The sequence below is a fragment of the Hippocampus bargibanti genome, linkage group LG08, assembly GCF_051943395.1.
Source record: "Hippocampus bargibanti isolate YZ-2025 linkage group LG08, ASM5194339v1, whole genome shotgun sequence".
Classification (NCBI taxonomy): Eukaryota; Metazoa; Chordata; class Actinopteri; order Syngnathiformes; family Syngnathidae; genus Hippocampus; species Hippocampus bargibanti.
Genome location: NC_142741.1, coordinates 7,852,440 through 7,875,719, shown reverse-complemented (window position 1 = coordinate 7,875,719; position 23,280 = coordinate 7,852,440). Strand labels below are relative to the sequence as shown.

Genomic DNA, 23,280 nt, shown 5'->3' with positions numbered 1-23,280 from the left:
ATTATTGGTTTCGTTCGCTATTCTTTCTTTCTGACATTTGTTGAATGACCACTGAGGGTACCACAGTTAGTGAGTGCTCTCCTGATATGTTTTGACTCCTTTTTTCTACCTTCAGTGCTAGTTGGTATTAGTTTAGCCCTATGCTGGAGGGTTCTGATAACTCCTAGTTTATGTTGTAAAGGGTGGTTAGAGTCAAAAAGTAAGTATTGGTCAGTGTGCGTAGCCTTCCTAAAGACTTCTGTTTTTAGCGCTCTGTCCTCTTTTATAATTACTTTACAATCCAAGAAGGCTAGTTGGTTCTCTTGAATGTCCTCACGAGTAAATTTAATGTTGAAGTCTACAGAGTTGAGGTGATCTGTGAAGGATTGAATTTCTTGTTTCTTAATTATGACAAAAGTATCATCCACATATCTAAACCAGTGTCTAGGTTTTTGTCCCCGGGAAGGATGTGAGGGCCTGTTTCTCCATCTCTTCCATGTAAAGATTAGCCACTATGGGTGAAACTGGTGAGCCCATAGCACAACCATGAATTTGTTTATAAAATTTTTCCCGAAATTGAAAATACGTAGTATTAAGGCAGATTTCTAATAATTGGTAGCCTCGTCCTCACCACTGAAACTGCTGCTGGGGTTGGGACAGATGTAAAGAGAGAAGTCACATCGTATGATGCCAAAGTTTCCTCAGGTTCCAATATGAGGTCTTTGATCCTCTCTACAAACCCTGTGGTGTTCTCTACGTGATATTCTGTGTTACCAACCAACGGAGCTAAAATAGTTTTTAAATATTTGGCTACATTGTATGTAGAGGAGTCAATGCTACAAACAATGGGTCTGAGGAGGAACCCTTCTTTATGTATTTTTGGCAGGCCATAGATACATGGCGTGGTATAATCTAAAATACATCTGTTTGTCTATATGTTTTCCTTTCTCTAACTTTTGGAGACAGTCAATCATTTCTTTCTTGTATCTATTGGAAGGGTCCCTTTTTAGTTGCTCATACGTGTTAGAGTCACTGATTAACCTATTTATTTTGTCTTCATAATCCAATGTGTTGAGGAGCACTGTGCATCTGCCCTTGATAGGCTACCAAATGAAAAACAAAGTAATGTAGTTTATTCCATACATTGTAAGAATGAAAATTGTAAAGAGCAGTACATTGGGGAGACTCAACAAATTCTCAAAAAAAGACTTTATCAACATCGCAGGGATAATACTAGTGGGCCTCAATCGGCAGTACATTTGCACCTAAAAGCTAGCAACCACTCATTTGACGACAATGAGGTTAAAATATTAGCGAAAGAACATAGATGGTTTGAAAGGGGGGTAAAAGAAGCGATTCTTATAAAACAACAAAATCCTTCATTAAACCGGTCTGGTGGGGTGAGGTTCAATTTGGATCGTTCATACAATAGCCTGCTTAGGCAAAACAGGTTAGGCAACTTTCGCAATGCTGACGAGGGTCGTTATGCTGATGAGGTGATACCGGGGGGAGTGGGGGTAATAGGCCAGTCGTTAGTCAGGAATGTAGGAACAATCAGTGGGGCCACAGGGAGGGGTCCCCTGCCCCCTCCAACCTGAGAGTAGGGACCTATCATAGCTGTGTCCGGCGCCACCATGTCTGGACATTAGGGATATATAAATGGGGCCGATACAACCAGTCAGACTTTAGTTCGCTGACGGAGCCTCTTGGATAGGAGGCGAAACGTCCGAAACCTTCACTTTTGTACAGATGACGGCTGAAGAAACCTTCTCATCGAATTTTCATCTTACAATTTTCGTCGGCGGCGTAGAATTTTCGCCGTACAATTTTCATTGTCGTACTTTCGGCGTCCAACTTTCAGCATCCAATTTTCATCATCCTATTTTCAGCGTCAAACTTTCAGCGTCCAACTTTCGACGTCCAACTTCGGGATCCAATTTTCGGCATCAAATTTTCAGCATCCAATTTTCGACATCCAATTTTCGGCGTCCAATTTTCGGCGTCCAATTTTCGGCGTCCTACTTTCAGTATCCAACTTTCATCGGCCAATTTTCGACGTACAATTTTCAGCGTACAATTTTCGGCATTCAATTTTCAGTGTCCAACTTAAGGCATCCAATTTTCAGCATCCAATTTTCGCCGGCTGCTGCGATTGGCTCCAGCTTCCATAGTAACCGCCGAGCAGGTCAAGCCATGCAGGAATCAGACGGACAAATGGCTTAATTTGCCTCGTCCACTTCAAGGAAAGCCCAAATTGCCTTTCCTTTGGATTCTTGATTTCAGGAATGAGGCGGTCTTTTGTCATATAAAACAAATCAGTCAAAGGAAAACACAACAGGGTACAAATAAGGTAGTTGCCATCCTGTTCCAAATGGTGTAACTACCAGAAAAGTCCTTCCTTGAGCGTATCCACTTTTGTCACTCACGTCACACAAAATACATTTTTCAACATCACCGCCAAGCCACTTCAAGATGACGTCCCCAAAGTCGCATCTAAGTGTCTACGAATCTATTCCCATATCATTTTCTACTACTCATCCATGTTCAAAGGCAGCGGTTTGAGCAGGGAAGCCCACATTTCCCTCTCCCAAGCCACATCTTCCAACTCTTCCCGAGACATACCCAGGCCTGGAGACTTGATGTGTCCAGCTTATCCCAGGTCGACCCTGGGACATGCCTGAAACACTTCACCACAGGGAGACCTCGAGGAAGCATCCTACTCAAATGCCCGAGCCGCCTCATCGAACGCCCTAGTTAGAAATGATATTCAGGAAAACGCTTCCATCCCGCCTCATTCATCTTTGTTGATGTTGACTTTGGCCTCGTCGACTGAATTCCGATCAATCCAAGAGCAAACTTGAAGAGACAATAACTTCCTTGCGCATTAATACGATAAGCGAAGGGAAGCGCCCCTGGCATCCGTCCTGATGTTTATTTAATATACCTGTCTGCGAGGGCTGCTTGACGCTAGTCAATAAAAACACGCTGACTAAGATTGTGAGGATTGCAGGCTGCCAACAAATCGACAAAGTCTTTCCCGCCGTTACATCAACTTAAAATAATAAAATGGCCGCTCTGAAAAATTAGCACTGCACTTTACTGCTAACCGTGAAAAGGTTTGCTGAACATCTCAAAAACAGAGACCAGTGACTCATAAAGAGCAATCTAAATTGTATACCGCAAGCTTCCCCCCGAGTGTCCATGGCAAACGTTTTTAGAGAATCATAAATATAATTTGCAGCTGCCATGATGAGTTAGCGTTTCGCTAAAATGATGAAAAATGACATTCAACAGAGGGAAGCAAAAGCTTTCAGTGTCATTCTCCGAGTGAAAAGAATTAGATTCCAGGAGACATCTTGTTCCACGCGGCGTATAAATATCTTAGTCTGAACAAAGGTGGGGGGACCTGGCGCGGGGGTCCAGACAATGCCTGTAAGCTATCATGTTTTCTGTGACTTGACATTAATGAATATTCCGCAATGGCTCATCAGTCCTCGGATTTATCAAAGCTTTATTTTAAAAGGTTGAGCTAGCGTCAGTCGCGTTTATTCATGATGACATGCAGCGTGAGTTTTATTTACTTCCTCTCTGTCGAAAAATCAAGAGTCAAGGGGAGGGAGGATCAATAAACGTCTTTACGCATCCTCCCAGTGTCAAAAGTCCATGCAGCAAATAGTTTATGCTTATTTATGATCTGCTAGCTTGTCGCTATGATCACAATTGAAAGGTATGAATTTAATATTAGTATTAGTATTCGTGATTAAAAAACATCATGGCGTCAGCGTCTGAATTGTTATTTTACCACAACTTATGCCGATTTTCAACGCCACCCCACCCAACCCCCGTCATCCCCTTTGCAGAGCTTCTGTCACCCTGCCACGAATTGCGGTGTCGCTACGGCTGCGTCATGACAAGGAACGGCACCTTCTGTTTCTGTGCCGACGGCTTTGAGGTTGGCGACGACGGCACGAGTTGCCGAGGTAAGACTCCCAAGCACCCCGTCCCTCACTATCAGACTTTCCCTGAGGTAGCATAGCATGAGGTGCGAGGCCATCTGTGGTGAAGCACGGTCGTACGCGGTCCTGGTACAGACAACAGAAGGTGCGCTATTTCGCTGGGAGATCTGTTGTGGCTCAATATGACTTCACGTACAAGGCGCACCTGCGTATAAGGCGCAGGTCAACTTTGGAAGACTCACGGGTGCGCCTTATACGCCGGTAAATACGGTAACTAGTTTTCAGGAGTCAAGAATAATGACTGTTATTGAGGTTTACATACAACAATTAAAATTTTTGGTTCGGACTTTAACTAGCTAGCATCATGGAACTGGATTGACAATGCTTGATTTGTCTGTGTAAGCTCTCAGTCGTACAGGAGTGGTCCATTGACTCCCTCCGGTATCACCTCATCAGCATTACAAATGTTGCCTAAACTGTGTTGCCTAAGCAGGCTATTGTATGAACGATCCAAATTGAACCTCACCCCACCGGTGAGGTTCAATTTGGATCGTTGGGGCAAACAGGCCAGTCATTAGTCAGGAATGTACGAACAATCAGTGGGGCCACAGGGAGTGGTCCTCTGCTCCCACCAACCTGAGAGTAGGGACCTATCATAGCTGTGTCCGGCGCCGCCATGTCTGGACATTAGGGATATATAAACAGGGCCGATACGACCAGTAAGACTTTAGTTCGCTGACGAAGCCCCTTGGATAGGAGCCGAAACGTCCAACACCTTCAAAAAAAAAGTACAGATGACGGCTGAAGAAACCTTCTCATCAATGCTCGATTTTCTTTCTCGGCCCAACTAAAATTAGATGACGGGCCAGATTTTGGACACCTGTGACATAAATATCAGATTGCTCACAATCCGAGTTCGATCACCTTTTTGAGAGTCGTGAAACATGCTATCTTTCACACCAACATGGCGCTTTGCCAAACAAGGTTCCTTGGTCATCTCAGTGTTTGCCAAAGGTCCTGACGTGGCGCATGTCTATGGGTTAACTGAGTGCACGCTTAATTTGTACTACCCCTCTCTTTCCCCCCTCCCCTCAGACCATGACGAATGTGCCCAGTATGGCTCATGCAGCCAAACCTGCACCAATACCTACGGCTCATACAGTTGCAGCTGCGCGGAAGGATACGTCCTGCAGTCCGATAAGACGTCGTGCAAAGCCAAACAAGGTCAGTTTAGGAAACAGAAAACAGTTTTTGACTCAATAATTTTTAACTCATTCACTGCCATTCACAATTTTTGGGGGGTATTGAAAATATGACATAGAGCGCCATTCCCGAATTTGTTTGGGTGCTGATAAAGCGCAGGCCATGACCTCTGGCAATGTTTTACCCTTCCACAAGGGGGCAACATTTACATTTTATACATGTTAGGGCTTTGTTCCAGCTCCAGCTGTTGCTATAGTGCTATATAAACCAATATGTACTCTATGTATTGCATTGTATTTTGGTCATCTGCCCTCATTTCAAGCTCATATAACTCCAGACCCATATAATTTAGGAATGAACTCTTTTTTTCTGATGAAAGAAGAGAGTCTAAGTTTTCTTACATTGCATTGAATGTTTATGTCGTCCTAAAACTCAAAATTCTATGGGTCCTCCAATTTGAATGACAATGCCAAAAACCCTGGCACTGGAGTGGACACATTTTTTTGCTAATTTCCCCATTGTGGGAGATTATAAAATTTTTGAAGATGTCTGGCAGTGAATGAGTTTGTATTTTCTTAATTTTTTGGATTATTTGGGACTCTTTGAAAAGGCTTTTGGTGCCACGAAGTCATATCGCCCCGCTCCTTCGAAGTTGTCGGAGAGCAAGATGAATGCGGTTTGCCGCCGAGTCTATCTATCACCCGCGTGGGAATTGCGAGATGTGGTCCGGGCCAGGATAATGATCAAATTAATGAGCACGAAGGGAAGCGGGAGCAGTCGAGCAACTTGAATGACGACACAATGGCCTGCCCGTTAACTCTGATTGATGCTAATGCCAGATTGCGCTAGTTTATGTACCCAAAGGAATTTAAAAAAAGGGCCCGCTTGGAAATAACACAAACAGATGTTAAGGCTGGACGGTTGATAAACAATAAGAAAAAATAATAATAATGATAATAAAACACCCGGAAGCATTTTAACGGATTGTATTTATTGCAGTCTCGAAGGTGTTGAAACTAGCCGGAAGCGTAGCGCACCTAGAAAGCCGCTTTTAATGTGAATATGATTAGCCATAACCTGAAGCGGACGTTGATATTAATTTAGCATGAGGGGGATGGGCGGATCATGGGGGGGTTGGCAATAGCCAAGATTTTACCGTTATTTGTGTGAGCTTATGAATATAAATGTTCTGAGAGAGTTCTCCGAGGGCCAGGTTATGAAAAGCAGCGGGTTATTAAACAACAACCAATAATCACAACAACATTCCAGCATGTAAGATGGAAGGTTCAAGTCGGCGGCACAATTTAAGAATTGATCTCCATCTAATCTTTTTTTTGTTATATCTTTGCCGTTACTTGCTCCAGATAAAGAAAACGTCAGTGCCTTGATTGACATGTCCCTCAGTCGCAAAAAGTTCCGAGTGCCTAAATAACATTTATATTATTATTAACATTTATTATGTCCACAGGCCTGCATGGCTTTTCTGCGGGTACTCCGGTTTCCTCCCACATTCCAAAAACATGCATTGCAGACTGATTGAACACTTCAAATCTTCCTTATTTTGCAAGTGTGAGTGGGGATGCTCATTCATCTCTGTGGGCCCTGCGATTGGCTGGCAACTGGTTCAGGGTGTCCCCCTCCTACTGCCGGAAGTGCGCTCACGCTTTCACCCGAGTGAGGATAAAGCGTATTGGAAAATTAATGAATGACTGACTGACTGAATAAATGAATAGTTAAATGAATGAATCAACCAATGAACCAATGAATGAACCAAAGAATGCATGAATGAGCCAATGAATGAATGAAACAATGATCCAATGAATGAATAAATAAATAAATGGTTGAATGAATGAATGAATGAATGAAACCAATGAATTAATTAATGGTTGACCGAATGAATGAATGACCCAATGAATGAATTAAAGAATGAAAAAAAGAAAGAATGAATGAAAGAATGAATGAATGAATGAATGAATGAATGAATGAATGGATGAATCAATCAATCAATCAATCAATCAATCAATCAATCAATCAATCAATCAATCAATCAATCAATCAATGAACGATTGAATGTATTAAATAATGAATAAATGAATAAATGGTTGAAAAGATGAATGAATGAAATAATGAATGAATGAATGAATCAAATTCGCAAACCAATGAATGAATGAATGAATGAATAAATACATGTTTGAACAGATGAATGAACGAATGCACCAATGAATGAATGAATGAATGGACCAATGAATGGACAAATGAATGAATTAATGGTTGAACGAATGAATGAACGAAAGAAACAATGAACCAATGAATGAATAAAAGAATGAATAAAAGAATGAACCAACGAATGAATGAAAGTATGAACGAATGAATGAATGAATGAATGAATGAATGAATGAATGAATCCATTAATTCATTAATTAATGGTTGAATGAACACATGAATCAGCAGATGAATGAATGAATGTTTTTCCCCTATATAAAGTGAGACAAATCGTCCCTCGGAGACCGCACGTCTTGTCAATGAACACCGGCGAGGCGCCATTGATCCATGTTGGCACTTAATTTGATGAATTGATTAATTTGATTCATCCAATGATGCGATGACACAACACTCTCCTTTGTATCTATATTGCGATCGCTGGCGTGTTTTCCCTCCGTGATGTCTCAGCAGAAGAGCGAATAAACAAACTTGTCTTTCTTTCCATCTCCCGAACAGATTCAGGCGACAGGCATCCGGTGCTTCTCATGGGTGGATCAGACCGCATCGTCATCAGCCACCTGAACGGAACGGGCTTTCTTCCTCTGAGGTCTTTGAGTGTCAATGGAAGTCTGGCCATGGATTTCCAGCACAGCCGGGACAAGGTTTGCTGGGTTCTGTCCAAACAGTCCTCTGGGAAACTTCGCTGCGCTGAAATGAGGAATCTACGCCGGCTCACGCTGGAAAAGGAAATAACGACACCAAAGCACTTGCACAGTATGTTACATTTATTTATTTATGTATTTATTTCTTTATTTGCTATTTGCTGGGAACTGTCCAAACGACCCGTAAAAAGTGACAATCAGATTTGAGATGTTGCCGTTTGATAGCGTTGGGCTAGCATTGCAAAATTTTCTCATTGGCATATTTTGCAGACACACGGTCAAATTTACACCCGTGGTCACCTATGCCCACCGCTGAGAATCACATGAACTCATTCACTGCAAGACGATGTGCAAAAAATGTGTCCACTCCTGTGCCAGGGTTTTTGTCATTGTCACTCAAATTCTAGGACCCACAGAATACAGGTAACATCCGATTTACGAGCGAGTTCTGTTCCGACCAAACGGTCTAAAGTCAAAATGGTCAAAATGGTGCCAGGCGCAGAATTAAACTTTTTAAAACAGGGTCTGGAGGTCGTGGTCGTAAGTACGGGTGGTCGTAAGTCAAACCGGTCGTAAGTCAGATGTTACCTGTATTGAGTTTTAAACATTCAGTACACCACTAGAAACCTTAGACTCTCTTGTTTCAGCAGAAAAAAAGAGTTAATTTCTAAGTTTTATGGTTCTGGAGTTATCTGAGCTTCAAATGGGGGCGGATGTACAAAATACAATACAATATTGATTTATATAGCGCTTTACCAACAGCTGAAACTGGAACAAAGCGCTAACATGGACAAAAAGCAAACACTGCCCCCTCGTGGACGGGAAAAACATTGCCAGAGGTCTGACCAGCGCTTTATTGGCACCCCCGCAAGAAAAACCAAAAGCTGAACAAATTCGGGAATGGCCGTCCACATCATGCTTTTCAATTCCTGAATAAATTCGGGAATGGCAGCGAATGAGTTACAAAAACAAACATTGTAGAACCTGTATAAAAAAATACAATACAATATTGATTATATAGCGCTTTACCAACAGCTGAAACTGGAACAAAGCGCTAACATGGACAAAAAAGCAAACACTGCCCACTCGTGGATGGGAAAAACATTGCCAGAGGTCTGACCAGCGCTTTATTGGCACCCCCCGCAAGAAAAACCAAAAGCTGAACAAATTCGGTAATGGCCGTCCACATCATGCTTTTCAATTCCTGAATAAATTCGGGAATGGCAGCGAATGAGTTACAAAAACAAACAAAAATTGTAGAACCTGCATAATTTCGATAAAACTCGGTCAATGTCATTTGATGAAAACGCCAACCATCACGGGAAAAGTAATCTTAAAGCGCTTCTGCAAGGTGATATTTGCTTTCAAGTCTTGTCCTTGGGAAAAATATTCGAAATGTCCATCGGCTGCCATCTAAATTCCGACCTTGTCCAATTTAATTTTGAAAAAGGACATATATTTTGTGTGAAAAGGAACATAGAATGTTTATCGTAACATACTGTCCACTACGTTGTTGTCATTCTAGACGTGGAGCACATGGCTATCGACTGGCTGACGGGCAACTTTTATTTTGTCGACCGGGTCACCGGCAGTATATTTACGTGCGACCAGACTGGCGACACTTGCATGACGCTCCTCCAGCTTGACCTGCTCAATCCGAAAGGAATCGCGCTGGATCCTTTTACCGGGTAAGTAGTCCATTGCCTGTTAGCGCAGCGTTAGCAAAATATATGTGTCCAAATGTCTGTGTAAGCTCTCAGTCGTACAGGAGTGATCCCTGCATTAAAAAGTTTCTTCAGCCATCATGCTGATTAGGTCCAGGGCGAATGGGGCAATAAGGGCCAGCCGTAGACCATAATCAGTCAATCAGAACAGTCCGATCAAAGCAGTCCATGAGGGATATACATAGGGCCTGAACTACCAGCACAATTTGAGTTCGCTGATGAAGCTTCTTGGATGAGAAACGAAACATCCCACACCGTCCAAGAAGTACAGATGACGGCTGAAGAAAACTTCATCAATATGTATACAAAAAAATGAAGACATCATCATTCTTTTTTTTTTGAAGAAAAGCAAATTATAGGAGAAGAAAAGAAAAGAATTCATAACAAAGAGCTCACCGGGAAGACTGTGAGTGAATTTGAATGAAGTGATTTGAATGATTGTGGTTTCCCGGTGATGCATCTGCTGTCTAGACGTACATTTGCAGTCACACTTGTCAACATCATGAAGAAATTCAGCAAGCGAAATTCAGCAAGCGAAATTCAGCAAGCGGGATTTTCAGTTCGAGTAGGGGGTGTGTGCATGATTGATTTCCTTTTGTTTTTTTGTTTTTTTTTTGTGTAAGACGTTTGAGTGACGATTGTCACCTTTTACAATCCGGATGGAGGAACGCTAAGCTTTGAGGTTGTTACGCAACCAGGGCCAAAGGAAATACAGTGAAACCTCAGCTGACGAACTTAATTTGCATGGTGCATGTGGAAGGGAAAAAACAGAGCTTTATTGGCATCCAAGCAAGAACAAAACAAAATCGAAGTAATTTCCAGAATGGTGCTCTCTGTCATATTTTCAATTTGCGAATAAATTCTGGAATGGCAGTGAAGGGGTTAAATAAAGTCGGCAGGGACAAAATCTCAAAAAACAAGGTCATCAGAACAAAAAGGTCCAAAGTATCAAACAGAACCACGAGTAAAAAAAAAATGACGACGAAACAAACCTGACAGGGAGAAACAATGACCCGACACGGAATGGTCGTGCCGGGAGTCCTTTTAACTGTGAATGGCAGTGAGCCATTTGGAGCAACTTTGCTTGCTTCATACGAGTAAAGTAGATCAGATGCCAGTGTTCGCGATCTTCTCTGTAGTTTGTGGGCTGCCGATCAATTCTTTTTCAGTATATAGCCCCCCCCCCCCCGCCACCCCAGCGGAATTGAGTTTACTCACCGTGGGCTTTTGCTTTTGCTACTGCGGCCATCTTTGTACATAACATGTACCATAGCATGGTTGTTTTATTGTTTTTATTGTGAAGTGTCCTTGGGTGTTTTGAAAGGCGCTTGAAATAAAATGTATTATTATAACATGATTTGGGATTGATTCCCGTCAAGGCTGCCGGCTGCTGCGGAAACTCCGACCTCATTCTTTCAGTCAGTCTTAGCTCCTTACCCCAGGTGAATGTCGGCCCTTATATCATCTGGTTAAACGAGGCTCTCACCCTTGCGTGTTTTGACCACGTCCTTGTTTCATTAAAATCTACTCGCGACGGGTTCAGAGTCTGACAAATAAAGCTCCAACGTTGAGGCCGGAAAATCGATCGGTCGTTGGAGGGATCTTGAACAGGCTCCCTCAACGTTACAACTCTTCATTTCTTTCGATTTTGAAACAAAATCCGACACAGAATCTCAATTAGCATGTCGACGACGTTGCTAATGTGACGCCCTGCCCTCATATTGATTGAAATGTTATGCTTTCTCACTGGTCGGCCCCTTTATGTCTCTTCGGAAAGATTGGTCGTAGCTGGTGAATGTATGAAACTGCTTTGTGATTCAAAGTGTCATGTATCAAATACGGCGGAGGAAATGTTAAGGGTCGATGAGAAGCACGAACGACCATGACATTCATGGTGGAGGCTTTGAAAAAGAGGGTGTTGCTTGTCTGGAAAAAAAACTACATGTTTCACACACTGCATTTGATATTTCCTACCGGACTGATTTTCGAGTATGAAAAGAAGTGCTTTTGTGTGACGGATATAGTTGAGTTTTTTTTTCCAATGTGACCGTGAACCAAATAAAATATGGTCAAAGATGTTAATGTCTGACGTGGAACTCTCATATAGTCAACATTTTAAGATTTTCATGTCGAGATGAACAAAGTCTTCGCAAATAAACGCTCAATTTGTACATTTCTCCACTGTGAGACAAATAAAGGGGGACACAGATGGTCAAAACACAGAAAATTCTAAAAACAATTTGTCTGATGAGACGGGGCACACCTGGACAAGACACGAATGGCGCACAAATGAGAAAAAAAAAATGTTGAGGTTTTTGGCAAGACTGGAACAAATGATTGATTTTCCATTCATTTCAAATAAGATTTGCGATACTGTCTGGGTATCTTGCTTTTCTTTCTCCAGCATGATATTCTTCACCGACTATGGCGACGTGGCCAAAGTGGAGCGATGCAACATGGATGGTACCAACCGGACCCGGTTGGTGGATACCAAAATCGAGCAGCCCACAGCCGTGGCCTTGGATCTTGTCAAAAGGCTGGTCTACTGGGCAGATGCCTACCTGGAATACATCGATGTGGTGGATTACCAAGGCAAAAACCGACATAACATCTTCCGGGGAAGCCAAGTAAGTGACTACCTTTTTGCCTTTTGAAACTGATCCACAGACATTTCGTAAAAAGCAAAATGACTAGACCAGTGATTCTTGAACTGTGTTAGATCGAACCCAAGGGGTTCGGTGAGTCTAGTCTCAGTTTTCTCAATCTAGTCTGCAGTTAGTGGGCAGAGTCATAGAAAGAAGAGTTCGGTGAATGATCATATGAAACTGGTGGTGTTCTGTGACTCCAACAAGATTAAGAAGTACTGGACTATTGATAAAAACGTTTCTTCAGCCGTTATCTGTACTTCTTTGAAGGTGTCGGACGTTTCGCTCCTAATCCGAAAAGCTTTGTCAGCGAACTAAAATTGTGCTGGTAGCTCTGGCCCTATATATATCCCTACTGTCCAGGGGTGGCGGTGCCAGACCTTTGCTTTGATAGGTCCTAGCTCTAAGGTTGGGGGCAGCGGAGGACTATTCCCTGAACCTTCTTCTTTTGTCCTGACTGTTTATGCACTATGACTGGCCCTGATTGCCCCATCGATGGACCAGTCCTGTACGACAGAGAGCTTACATAGACGAACCACTGGACTAGACTGATTTCTTATATCTCGTACAATTTCTTTACCGACTGAGTAGACTCAACTGCTAACTGACAATCTAGTGGTGATAGCAGCAACGTCGCCTCCGATATCAAGACGTGCAGAACAAATGTGAAGATTCCCTGGACTAGGTAGTAGTATCATCAAAAAACCTCCCTTGATCTCTCTGTTTCTTCCCATCCCCGCCTTCAGGTGTCAAATATTTATTCATTAGCTGTGTTTGAGAACTTCCTCTACGCTACCGAGACTCCGTACGCCGAGCCTTGGAATGGGGCGACACTTCTGCAGATCCACAGGTTCGACATCACAGAAGAGGTCACAACGCTGGCCAATGTGGGGAATATGCAAGCGCTCCGTGTTTACCATAAACTCAGTCAACCCAAAGGTAAAGCACACGTCAATTTGGGATTATTTGGGAATTTTTGGCCTCAAACCGGAAGGGTGAATGAGTCTCAGGGGTTCGATAAAGCTTCTGACATTTTATGGACTATTTTTCTGTTTTGAATTCAATAGTTTTTTAACTCATTCACTGCCAGTCCCAAAATTATTCGGGAATTGAAAAGCATGTTTTGGCCATTACCGAATTTGTTCGGGTTTTGGTTTTTCTTGCCACTAAAACGCTGGTCGGACCTCTAGCAATGTTTTTCCCTTCCATGAGAGGGCAGCATTTGCTTCTTGTCCATGTTAGCGCTTTTTTTACAGTTTAAGTTGGCGCGTGTGGCTGCCGCTACTCACCCACAGAAAAAAACGTATCCTGTGACTGTAGTGACCTTGAGAGTTTTGCCTTTTGAAAAATAGTTTAAAAATGAAATGTATTATTATTGTTATTATAAGCTGCTGTAAAAGCGCTACACAAATCAATATCTATATATTGTATTTTGTACATCTGCCCCCATTTCAAGCTAAGATGACTCCAGACTGTCATGATCTGGTTGGCGCCCAACGGGTGGCGCTGTCGGCCCCGCCTGCACCTGCACAGGTGCTGGTCGTCCAAATCAGTGGCAGACTGCCACGTTCTAATTGGCGACCAACGGGTAGCGCTGTCGGCCCTGCCTGCAGCCACACAGGTGTTGGTCGTTCCAATCAGTGGCAGTCAAAAGGGCTCCCAGCACAACCATTCGGTGTCGGGTCATTGCATTGTGCAGTGCATTCATTGCATTGTATGCTGTGCTTGTGTTTTCTTCACCCAGTCAAGTTTGTTTCATCTTGGCAGACTGTTGTTACTCTTGGTTTTCTTTGATACTTTGTATTTTTCTGTTCAGATGATTTTGATGTTTTAGATTTTGTTCCCGTTGACTATATTTTAATCCAATTTCTCAAATACAACCTGCTGCTCCCTCCTGCCTGTTTTTTGCAAAAACCAACCACCACCTTGCAAACCATGACAAGGACCCATATAATTTCGGAATTAATTGTTTCTTTGTGATGAAAGAAGAGAGACTAAGGTTTCTTACGCTGAATTGAATGTTGATGTCGTCCTAAAACTCAATATTCTGTGGGTCCTGCAATTTGAGTAAGAATGACAAAAACCCTGGCACTGGAGTGGACACATTTTGGCACATCGTCTGGCAGTTAATGAATTAATGTCTTGAATTTGTAAAAATAAATATACTAATTTAGTTAGTTAGTTAATTAATTGGTTACATCGGTAGCTAGCTAACTAACAGACTAACTACACGCATACATGCATACGTAAGTAAATAAGTAAATAAGTAAATAAGTAAATAAGTAAATCAGTAAATCAGTAAATCAGTAAATCAGTAAATAAATACATATGTAAATATATAAATAAATACATATGTATATAAGTAAATATATATGTAAATATATAATAATATATATGTAAATATATAAATATATACATAATCAGATTTTATTTTTTCACGAACCAAGGTTTTGGTGACTGTGCATGTGAACCGATTGGTGTTGGTACCTGGAACAAGGTTAGGAACCACTGCTCAAATATGTGCCAATTTCATCCACAGTCAAGTCTCATGCGTGTGAAACAAACGCCTACGGGAAATTGGGCGGCTGCTCCCACCTTTGCCTTCTGAGTGGCAGCTTCAAATCTCGAACGTGCCATTGCCGTGTTGGCTACAGTCTCGGTTCTGATGGGCAGTCTTGTAAAAGTAAGTTTGGTCCATTTTTGTTTTGTTTTGATCACCAAGCGGCTTAATGACAACCGACGCCTCTGGACAAGTTGTGTCCATAATTTTTAAAATCACTTCAAATGACTTCTCCTCAGCATATTTTACAAAGATTCCACTGCATATAGCTATATTTTACGTTTTAAGATTTGCGCTGAATATTCAGGAAGTCTTGTTTTTGAGTTGGTGACGATTCCTGACGTCACGTCACGGACGGATCGCCCCTGATCGAGAAAGCGACACACAATGCATTTTGCGGTACTTTGTTTGGTCTGAAAACTTTGTGTTGATGTCATGAAATTATAAGTAAAACACATAAATAACGCAATGGTTAATCATTGTGTGTTGCACCAAGACAACTATTTGATATTCGCTGACACAAATTATTTTTCTGCATTTTCTGGGACGCTACACATCAGTCCTGATACCTCAAAATGACCCGGAAGAACTTCTTTAATCGATTGCAAACATTTATGCTTTCCTCTTCAGAAATATTTGAATCATATTCATAACTGGATGAGTAACAAGAAAGCATTCTCCGAATCTGAAGCCATTGTTTTGATTCTCGAGCAAGGCAAGACGTCTGAAAATGCCCAATTCGCAGCTCAATTTTTTGCAGTTTTAGCACACTTTCAGTCATTTTTATTGGTGTTTTGCATTTGACTAAAAATATCAGCCTGCGTGTTTTGGGTATTTTAGAGGCTATAAAACGTTTTTCTGATGTCAGTTAGGAAAGAAAAAAAAATGGTGTCGGTTGTCCTTTAATTGCAAGCGCTTGGAATGAATGTCTGAACATTGGGAGGAGATCATAACATAGCAGATGGCACAGTCATCCATCGCACGCTGACATTGATCAAGAAGTTCACTGATGGACACATTTCGTATGCAAAATGACAGAATGTCATCATCGTAACGATTTTTGATAGATTATCGGCAGATCGTATTTTAACTTTGTCTGCCGCTGTCGAACGGGTTGATCAATGCTGGAAGACTGCGCGTTTGACATTGAAAGAAGTGAGGGTTGGGTTGACCAACTGGCAGTTTGGGTAACAAAGCACCAGAAGGTTTTAGTCTGACATTTTGGATTTATTCCCCTATCATAGATGATCTGATGGCAGAAGTCATTTTTTAATGCCTCCTTGCTATCGCGTTCTCTCGCTCTAAACTTAATGAGATGGCAGCGCTAAATGCTAGTGCTACCTCCAGCGGTCGCAGAGGAGTTTGATATCTGGGTCGCTCGCAAAGGCTTAATTGTCTCCCGGGCAGAGCCGCCTACCCCTTCGTACGATGATAAATTGAACGGAGGCATGTGTGGTCCTCACACTCCGCGTTGTAGTCTCCCGGGTTAGCTCAGAGCGCATGAGAGGTCCGGTTCTGTCTTTCGGGAAGCCCTTAGAGACTCGCGTAGGGTTGGAGTATGCGAAGGCTTCCCCTGGCGGCCGACGGGCCACAGAGGAGCTCTGTCAGCTTTCGAGTCTTCTACGTATGTCCTTTTATGCAGACGCATTGTTATTTTAGATCTGAGGCAATGTTCATAGCCAAGGTAAGTATAGTGAGATCTAGGCTTACGAACACCTTGCCTTATGAAATTTTCGGTTTACGAACATCAGATTTATGAAAATTAAACCTTGGAATATGCGCTACTTTTCGCGATACACACCCACCACGGCCGGCGGAGTGATCTTCGGATCTGGCGGAGTGATCTTCGGTTCTTCGTCAGAAGCACACGACCGAACAGCGCTCCAGACGGCGCACTTTTCCACACCCCCTCTCTCTGAATTCACACGTCGATCGCCTCCGAGGAGCTTTTTGCAGATAATTTTATGATTAGGAAATGAATGCAAGATGATCCCCTAATAATCACCGTAGAGGTGAAGAAGGAGATCATTGAGAAACACGAACGAGGTGTGCGTTTGTGGAGTCACGTGTGCACACCGTGGCTGTCATGTGAATCTCAGCCTGACACATCTCTCACGCTGTGTGTCACTTCCCTGAGAGTAACTTTCTACGACCATTCTACAAATAGAGAGCCCGGTACCGTTCACCATTGCTACCATCGTTCGCCTAAAATCTTTTCACAAAGGCATTATTTAGTCGATGCTTTCACGTGACTAATGACACAGAAATTGTCACGTGCGAGTTGAGAGCTGGGGCGGGGCCGCCGCTCGCGACCGCCGCCAGCCGAAGAAGACACTTCAATTTCATTTCATTTCAAAAAGTCGCTGTCAGCTCACCAGTAACATGATTATGACGCCTCACGCCTCACTGTGTCTTGTGCTGGCAAGTCCAAGGTTTGGTTTGCCCGAGGTGATTGTTAGCCGCGATCGCATAAGTTTGTTGCTTACCGGGATCGCGAATGTGCCATTTTATTTAGCCTCGCTTGACAGGCTGGACGGATCCCCCCCCACCTTCTTTTGTCGCGTTTTATTCCACGTCTGTGGAATCATCGGACTTGCATCTCTGCCTGCACTTACGGGACTCGACGCGGATGCAGATGACATCGAGGAGCTTGTTGCTGACCATAGTGAGGTCCTCAACAAAGGATTTTATTTGCCTTCAAGAGGACAAGCAGAAGGAGGCCATTCACGAGTTGATGTGCAGGCTTTTATTGAACAGTTCCATCCAGAAAAGGCTATGAGAATCATCAACATGATGAATGATAATGTGATGCCTCAGTTTCGTAAGATCTGACAAGTCAGAAAGCGACATGTGTCAATTAAATGTCACGTTCCGCCGGCGACAGTGGCAGCTGACGAGTTGGAACGTCGTAATTGGGGGTGGATCGCCATGCAGGTGACAGAGGCGTTAGTGCTGGCAGACTATTTATTATCAAAAAGTGCGGGTCCAATACAACGCGGACCCAGAAAAAAACTTGTTGAACAAAAAAGTGACAAACAGCAAAGCTAGTGGGTGAGCGGGGGCAATCCACCCAACCTCACTAGCGAGAAGAAAAATAAAAAGGCACACGAGGGTGCAAAACAGCATACTATACAGGGTGTACAAACCGACACGATCGCAGCTAATAAATTCCTCGGGCGAAGCAACTCACGTACTGAACAAACGTCTAGGAACAGGCAAGGCGCGAAGCGCGGTATCTTCCGACGCTGGGTAAGTGCCAGCGTCGGGTTTAAATGTCCAACATTCAGTGATGAGGGAATTGACAGCAGCTGGCGGGCGTCGGGAGCGGAGGCCCCGCCCAGCTGTCAACTCACTCATGACATTAAGAGCCATCAACGACCACAAATGTAAATAAAGTGACTTTATTATACAGTGCAGTGTGTTTCTTTCATTACAATACAATATCACATTTATTATACATAGAATGAAGTATGTTGTGTGTAGTTTTAAGGCTTATTGAATTGAAAATTATATTTTATGGAGACATGGGAACGGATTATTCTTATTTTAATGGTTTCCTAAGGGATTTTTTTGGGGGATACACACTTTTCACCTTACACCCTCTGTCTGGGAACCAATTAAGTTCGTAAGCCAAGGTCTCACTGTATTGCTCTTGGTCTTTGCCTCAGTGGTGTCTGTTGAATACTGCTAGGCAACCAAAATGATTGAGATAGGAAGGAATGGTCAATGGCGCTGGTCATTGATTCCTTTCAAGTGAACCGGTCTAGTGTACAATGCCTTTTGATGAAATACCTTAATACCAGTGTCTGAAGTAATGTCTGCCCGGACGCCCGGGGCGTGCAACGGGGTCGGGTGTATAACTTACAAAACGTCTCCGCCCGTTAAGTAAAAAACAAAAACGTATTTTTTTTAAATCAATCAATCACTTTATTCAATAAAGCAAACATTTGAATGAATATTTCAAAAGCTGAATTAATGATTCCAATTTTGAAATCTTTGTTCGGTTTGGAATTTTTTGAATTTTGGTTCATTTGTTAATTTGCATACTCAGCCAATCAGAAGCCTGCTTTGTGCTTCCGGACTTTCCCGAGCGTTGTAAGGTCGTGCATTTTCCAAAGTAGATGCACAGAACCTCAGCCCCAGAACAAAGATTAAAAAAAAGGAAACGTACATTATCCCGTGACTGTAAAGCATCCATAAGAATTTTGAAAGGCGCTTAGAAATTATTATATCATTCTTATTATTAAAAGCATCATGGAAAGAGGAGTTCACGTGGCTTGTAGCAGACGACGCAACACAAACATTGCATTGTGCAAACATGACGAACAGTGTGTGGACAAACGACAATAGGAGCAAAATCATCAGCAAGGGATATTTACCATAAATTAAGCAAGGGAGCATTTGTGGTAGGTACATCCTTAATAGAAAAAATCCATAATACTTTGCAACAATGTTTTTTTTTTGCGATTTGTCGTCTTATTGTGTTTCAAGTTGTGAAAAATGGGGCAGGCAACTTTATGGCCGGGCAGGCAACTTTTCAGAGTTGTCTGCCCTGGTGTCCGATAACTTTTTGTCAGTGTTTCAGACACTGTGAATACCAAGGAAAAACTGACAAATCACAGGAATTAAATTCCGCTAATGGTAAACTGTCTCTCGTTTTGTTCCCCTTAGAACCCCAAAACAATCTCTTCCTGTTCTACGGCAAGGGGCGCCCCGGTGTCATCCGAGGGATGGATATGAATGTTAAATCTAGCGACGAACATATGGTGCCCATCCAAGACCTGGTCAACCCTCGGGCTATTGACTACCACGCGGCATCAGGACATATTTATTTTGCTGACACCACCAGTTTTCTCATCGGAAGGCAAAACATTGACGGGAGCAGTAGGGAAACCATCTTGAATGACGGTGAGTCCGAAATCTTCTGTAAATCCATTCAAAGCATTTGGATACGTCGTCAGTCTCGAATGCATCTCGCGTGGCTATTACTTCGTCATTGTTGTCATAGAACTGGACAACGTCGAAGGAATCTCTGTGGACTGGATCAGCCATAACCTGTACTGGACCAACGATGGCTACCGGAAGACGATCAGTGTTGCCAGGTTGAGAAGTGCCTCGGAAACCAGGAAAACGCTTTTGGAAGAGAACATGTCGCACCCACGGGCCATTGTGGTTGACCCTCTAAACAGGTACGGAAAAGCATTTTTTATTACTTTTAAACGCGTCCGTTACAAATTCCGAAGTTGTGAGAGAAAACTTTGATTGTGCAGCGTAGCATCTTTCAAACTTGACAAGCCTGAGCGATTTGTGAAGCGACAACATGTTGGCTTTTCTACGCCAGTGTGTTTTTTTTTTTTTGCTTTGTTTTTAATTATATGGATTTACATGAGGGAAATTTGGAATCCAATTTACTCGCAAATCTTTCGGGACGTCCTCATCTGGAAGTCAATCTCCGTATTCTGAACCGGTGGGTTGGATTTGGCATTCGGCAGCTGAGGTTTTCTTTCTCTGTTGGAATCAAAGCGGGGCGAGGGTGGAGAATCGTGATTCTCAAGGGTTTGTCGGAACAAAACCCCCGGTGTGAGGCATGTCGCGCAGGTATGAAACAGATCCCTTTCAAGCCTACATATGCTCTCAGATATCTTGACTGATCAGGAATCAAAGGGACTAGCGGTTCATGTGTCAAGAACTAAAAAGGTGAAGATTCATCGGGGGATCCAAGCGCCTCCCCTTTATAATAATATAATAATACATTTCATTTGTGAGCGCCGTTCAAAACTGTCATAGTCACTTTACAGTCACAGGATGGATTTTATGTGGCTGAGCAGCGGCAGCCACACGCGCCAGCGATCACTCAACCCGGAAGTAACTCAAATAGATAAAAAGCTAGCAAGCTAGCTAACAGTTATCTAATATTCACTCGACCCGGAAGTAACTGAAATAGATAGATTGCTAGCTAGCTAAGAGTTAGCGAATAATTACTCAACCCGGAAGCAACTCAAATAGATAGAAAGCTAGCTAGCTAGCTAGGAGTAAGCTAAAAATTATTACTCAACCCGGAAGTAACTCGAATAGATAGGAAGCTAGCTAACTAAAAGTTAGCTAATAATCACTCAACCCGGAAGTAATTCAAAGAGATAGAAAGCTAGCTAGCTAATTGTTAGCTCTTCTTTTCTTTTCAGCTTTTCCCTTTAAAGGGTCGCCACAGCGAATCAGTGTCCTCCATTTTCAGAGGTTTGATCCGCATGTTAGCTAATAATCGCTTAACCTGGAAGTAAGACAAATAGCTGGAACGCTAGTTAGCTAGCTAGCTAATAATAATAATAATAATAATAATAATAATAATAATAATAATAACAATACATTATCACTGATGAAAAGGTTTCTTCAGCCGTCACCTGTACTTCTTGGAAGGTGTCGGACGTTTCGCTTCTTATCCAAGAAACTTCGTCAGCAACCCAAAGAATTACTGGTAGTTTAGGCCCTATATATATCCCGACATGGCGGTGCCGGACTCTGCTCTGATAGGTCCCTTCTCGCAGGTTGGGGGGAGCAGAGGACTACTCCCTGCCACTCCACTGATTGTTCCTAATGTACTGACTTGTTCTGACTATTGTTCTGGCCTGAATGCTCCACTTCCACCGGTATCACCTCATCAGTATTCCTAATCCTATTTTGCCCAAGTAGGCTGTTGTACGAACGATCCAAATTGAACCTCACCCAACCATTTCGGTTTAAAGAAGGATTAATCTGTTTTATGAAAATCTTCTTTTACTCCCCTTTCAAACCATCTATGTTCTTTCGCTAAGATTTTAACCTCATTGTCGTCAAATGAGTGGTTGCTAGCTTTTAGGTGCATATCTACTGCCAATTGAGGCCCACTAGTATTATCCCTGCAATGTTGATAAAGTCTTTTTTTTGAGAATTTTAGTTTCCCCAATGTACTGCCCTTTACCATTTTCATTCTTACAATGTATTGAATAAACTACATTACTTTGTTTTTCATTTGGCAGCCTATCTTTGGGATGCATTAATTTTTGCCTTAAGGTGTTTATCGGTTTGAAATACAGTGAGACCTCAACTTACGAACTTAATTGGTTCCCAGACAGAGTGTGTAAGGCGAAAAGTGTGTATCTAAAAAAAAAATCCCATAGGAAACCATTAAAATGGGAATAATCCGTTCCCGGGTTTCCATAAAATATACTTTTCAACTAAATAAGCCTTAAAACTACACACAACATACCTTATTCTCTGTATAATAAATGTGCTATTGTATTGTAATGAAAGAAATACACTGCATTGTATCATAAAGTCACTTTATTTGCATTTGTGATGGTCATTGATGGCTTGATGGAATGGCGGAGGTCGAAGGTCAAATGGAATTGCTGTTCGGAAAGAGAGGCACATTACATGAGGACTGTAATTAAAGAAATAAACTGTGCTGTAAAATAAAGTTTTGTTTACCTTTTTGATGGTCGTTGATGGCTTATGGAAGGAGAGTCACCTTCCATAAGGACTGTTGGTAACTTAACCTCTGGTGCTGTTCCACCGAAGATCACTCGGCTAGCCGTGGTGGGTGTGTATTATGAAAATAGTGCTTATTATAAGGTTTCATTTTCAGAAATTTGAAGTTTGTAAGATGAAAAGTGTGTAAGATAAGGTGTTTGTAAGTTGAGGTCTCACTGTACAGATGACGGCTGAAGAAACCTTTCCATCGATGGACCATCGACTGAGAGCTTACACCGACGTAAATACATTATCACTGTATTCTTATTTTTTTGCCGGACTTACCTTTGCGCATTTCGGCTCTGTCACGATAGTCCTAGAGTTGGATTTTGTCTGGTCGGAGAGCCAAAGTCAGACCAATTCGGCGAGATTTTAGCCGCCGTACGTATCGGCGAACTCGCATCCGCCATAAATGACATTTTGGCACAACAGTGCACATGTCGACAGACAATATGACGATGCACACAAGTATGTATTCTTTATTCTGTTTGAAGCACAGCTAATAATCATAGCTTCTCACGAGAAGCTGAGACTCGAGTCCGCTATGGGTTGACTATGCTTTTGTGACCACGCTAGCTGGATGTACTGGACGAACTGGGAAGAAGATGAGGTCAACGACAGCATCGGCAGAATTGAGAAAGCCTGGATGGACGGCTCGCACCGCCGCCTTTTCGTCACCACAAACATGCTGTGGCCCAACGGTCTGACCCTGGACCACAGCTCGGGGAGCATGTATTGGTGCGACGCTTATTACGATCACATTGAAAAGATCTACCTCAACGGCACCGGGCGAACGGTAAGTGTTGACCCGAAATGTTAAATGCTCAATATTTCTGAACTCGG

At 42.6% G+C, this 23,280-nt stretch overlaps 1 protein-coding gene across 1 annotated transcript in view; it reads left to right on the top strand.

Annotated features, from left to right (window-relative positions):
• LOC148894497 (low-density lipoprotein receptor-related protein 1B-like) overlaps positions 1-23,280 on the top strand; it is a 334,893-nt gene that overhangs the window by 82,898 nt on the left and 228,715 nt on the right. The window contains exons 5-14 of the mRNA XM_089002179.1: positions 3,840-3,959; positions 5,031-5,159; positions 7,857-8,114; positions 9,528-9,690; positions 12,131-12,353; positions 13,118-13,310; positions 14,911-15,054; positions 19,603-19,839; positions 19,940-20,120; positions 23,014-23,233. Coding sequence (XP_088858305.1) covers positions 3,840-3,959; positions 5,031-5,159; positions 7,857-8,114; positions 9,528-9,690; positions 12,131-12,353; positions 13,118-13,310; positions 14,911-15,054; positions 19,603-19,839; positions 19,940-20,120; positions 23,014-23,233 — 1,868 coding nt within the window. The remainder of the gene's footprint in view (positions 1-3,839; positions 3,960-5,030; positions 5,160-7,856; positions 8,115-9,527; positions 9,691-12,130; positions 12,354-13,117; positions 13,311-14,910; positions 15,055-19,602; positions 19,840-19,939; positions 20,121-23,013; positions 23,234-23,280) is intronic.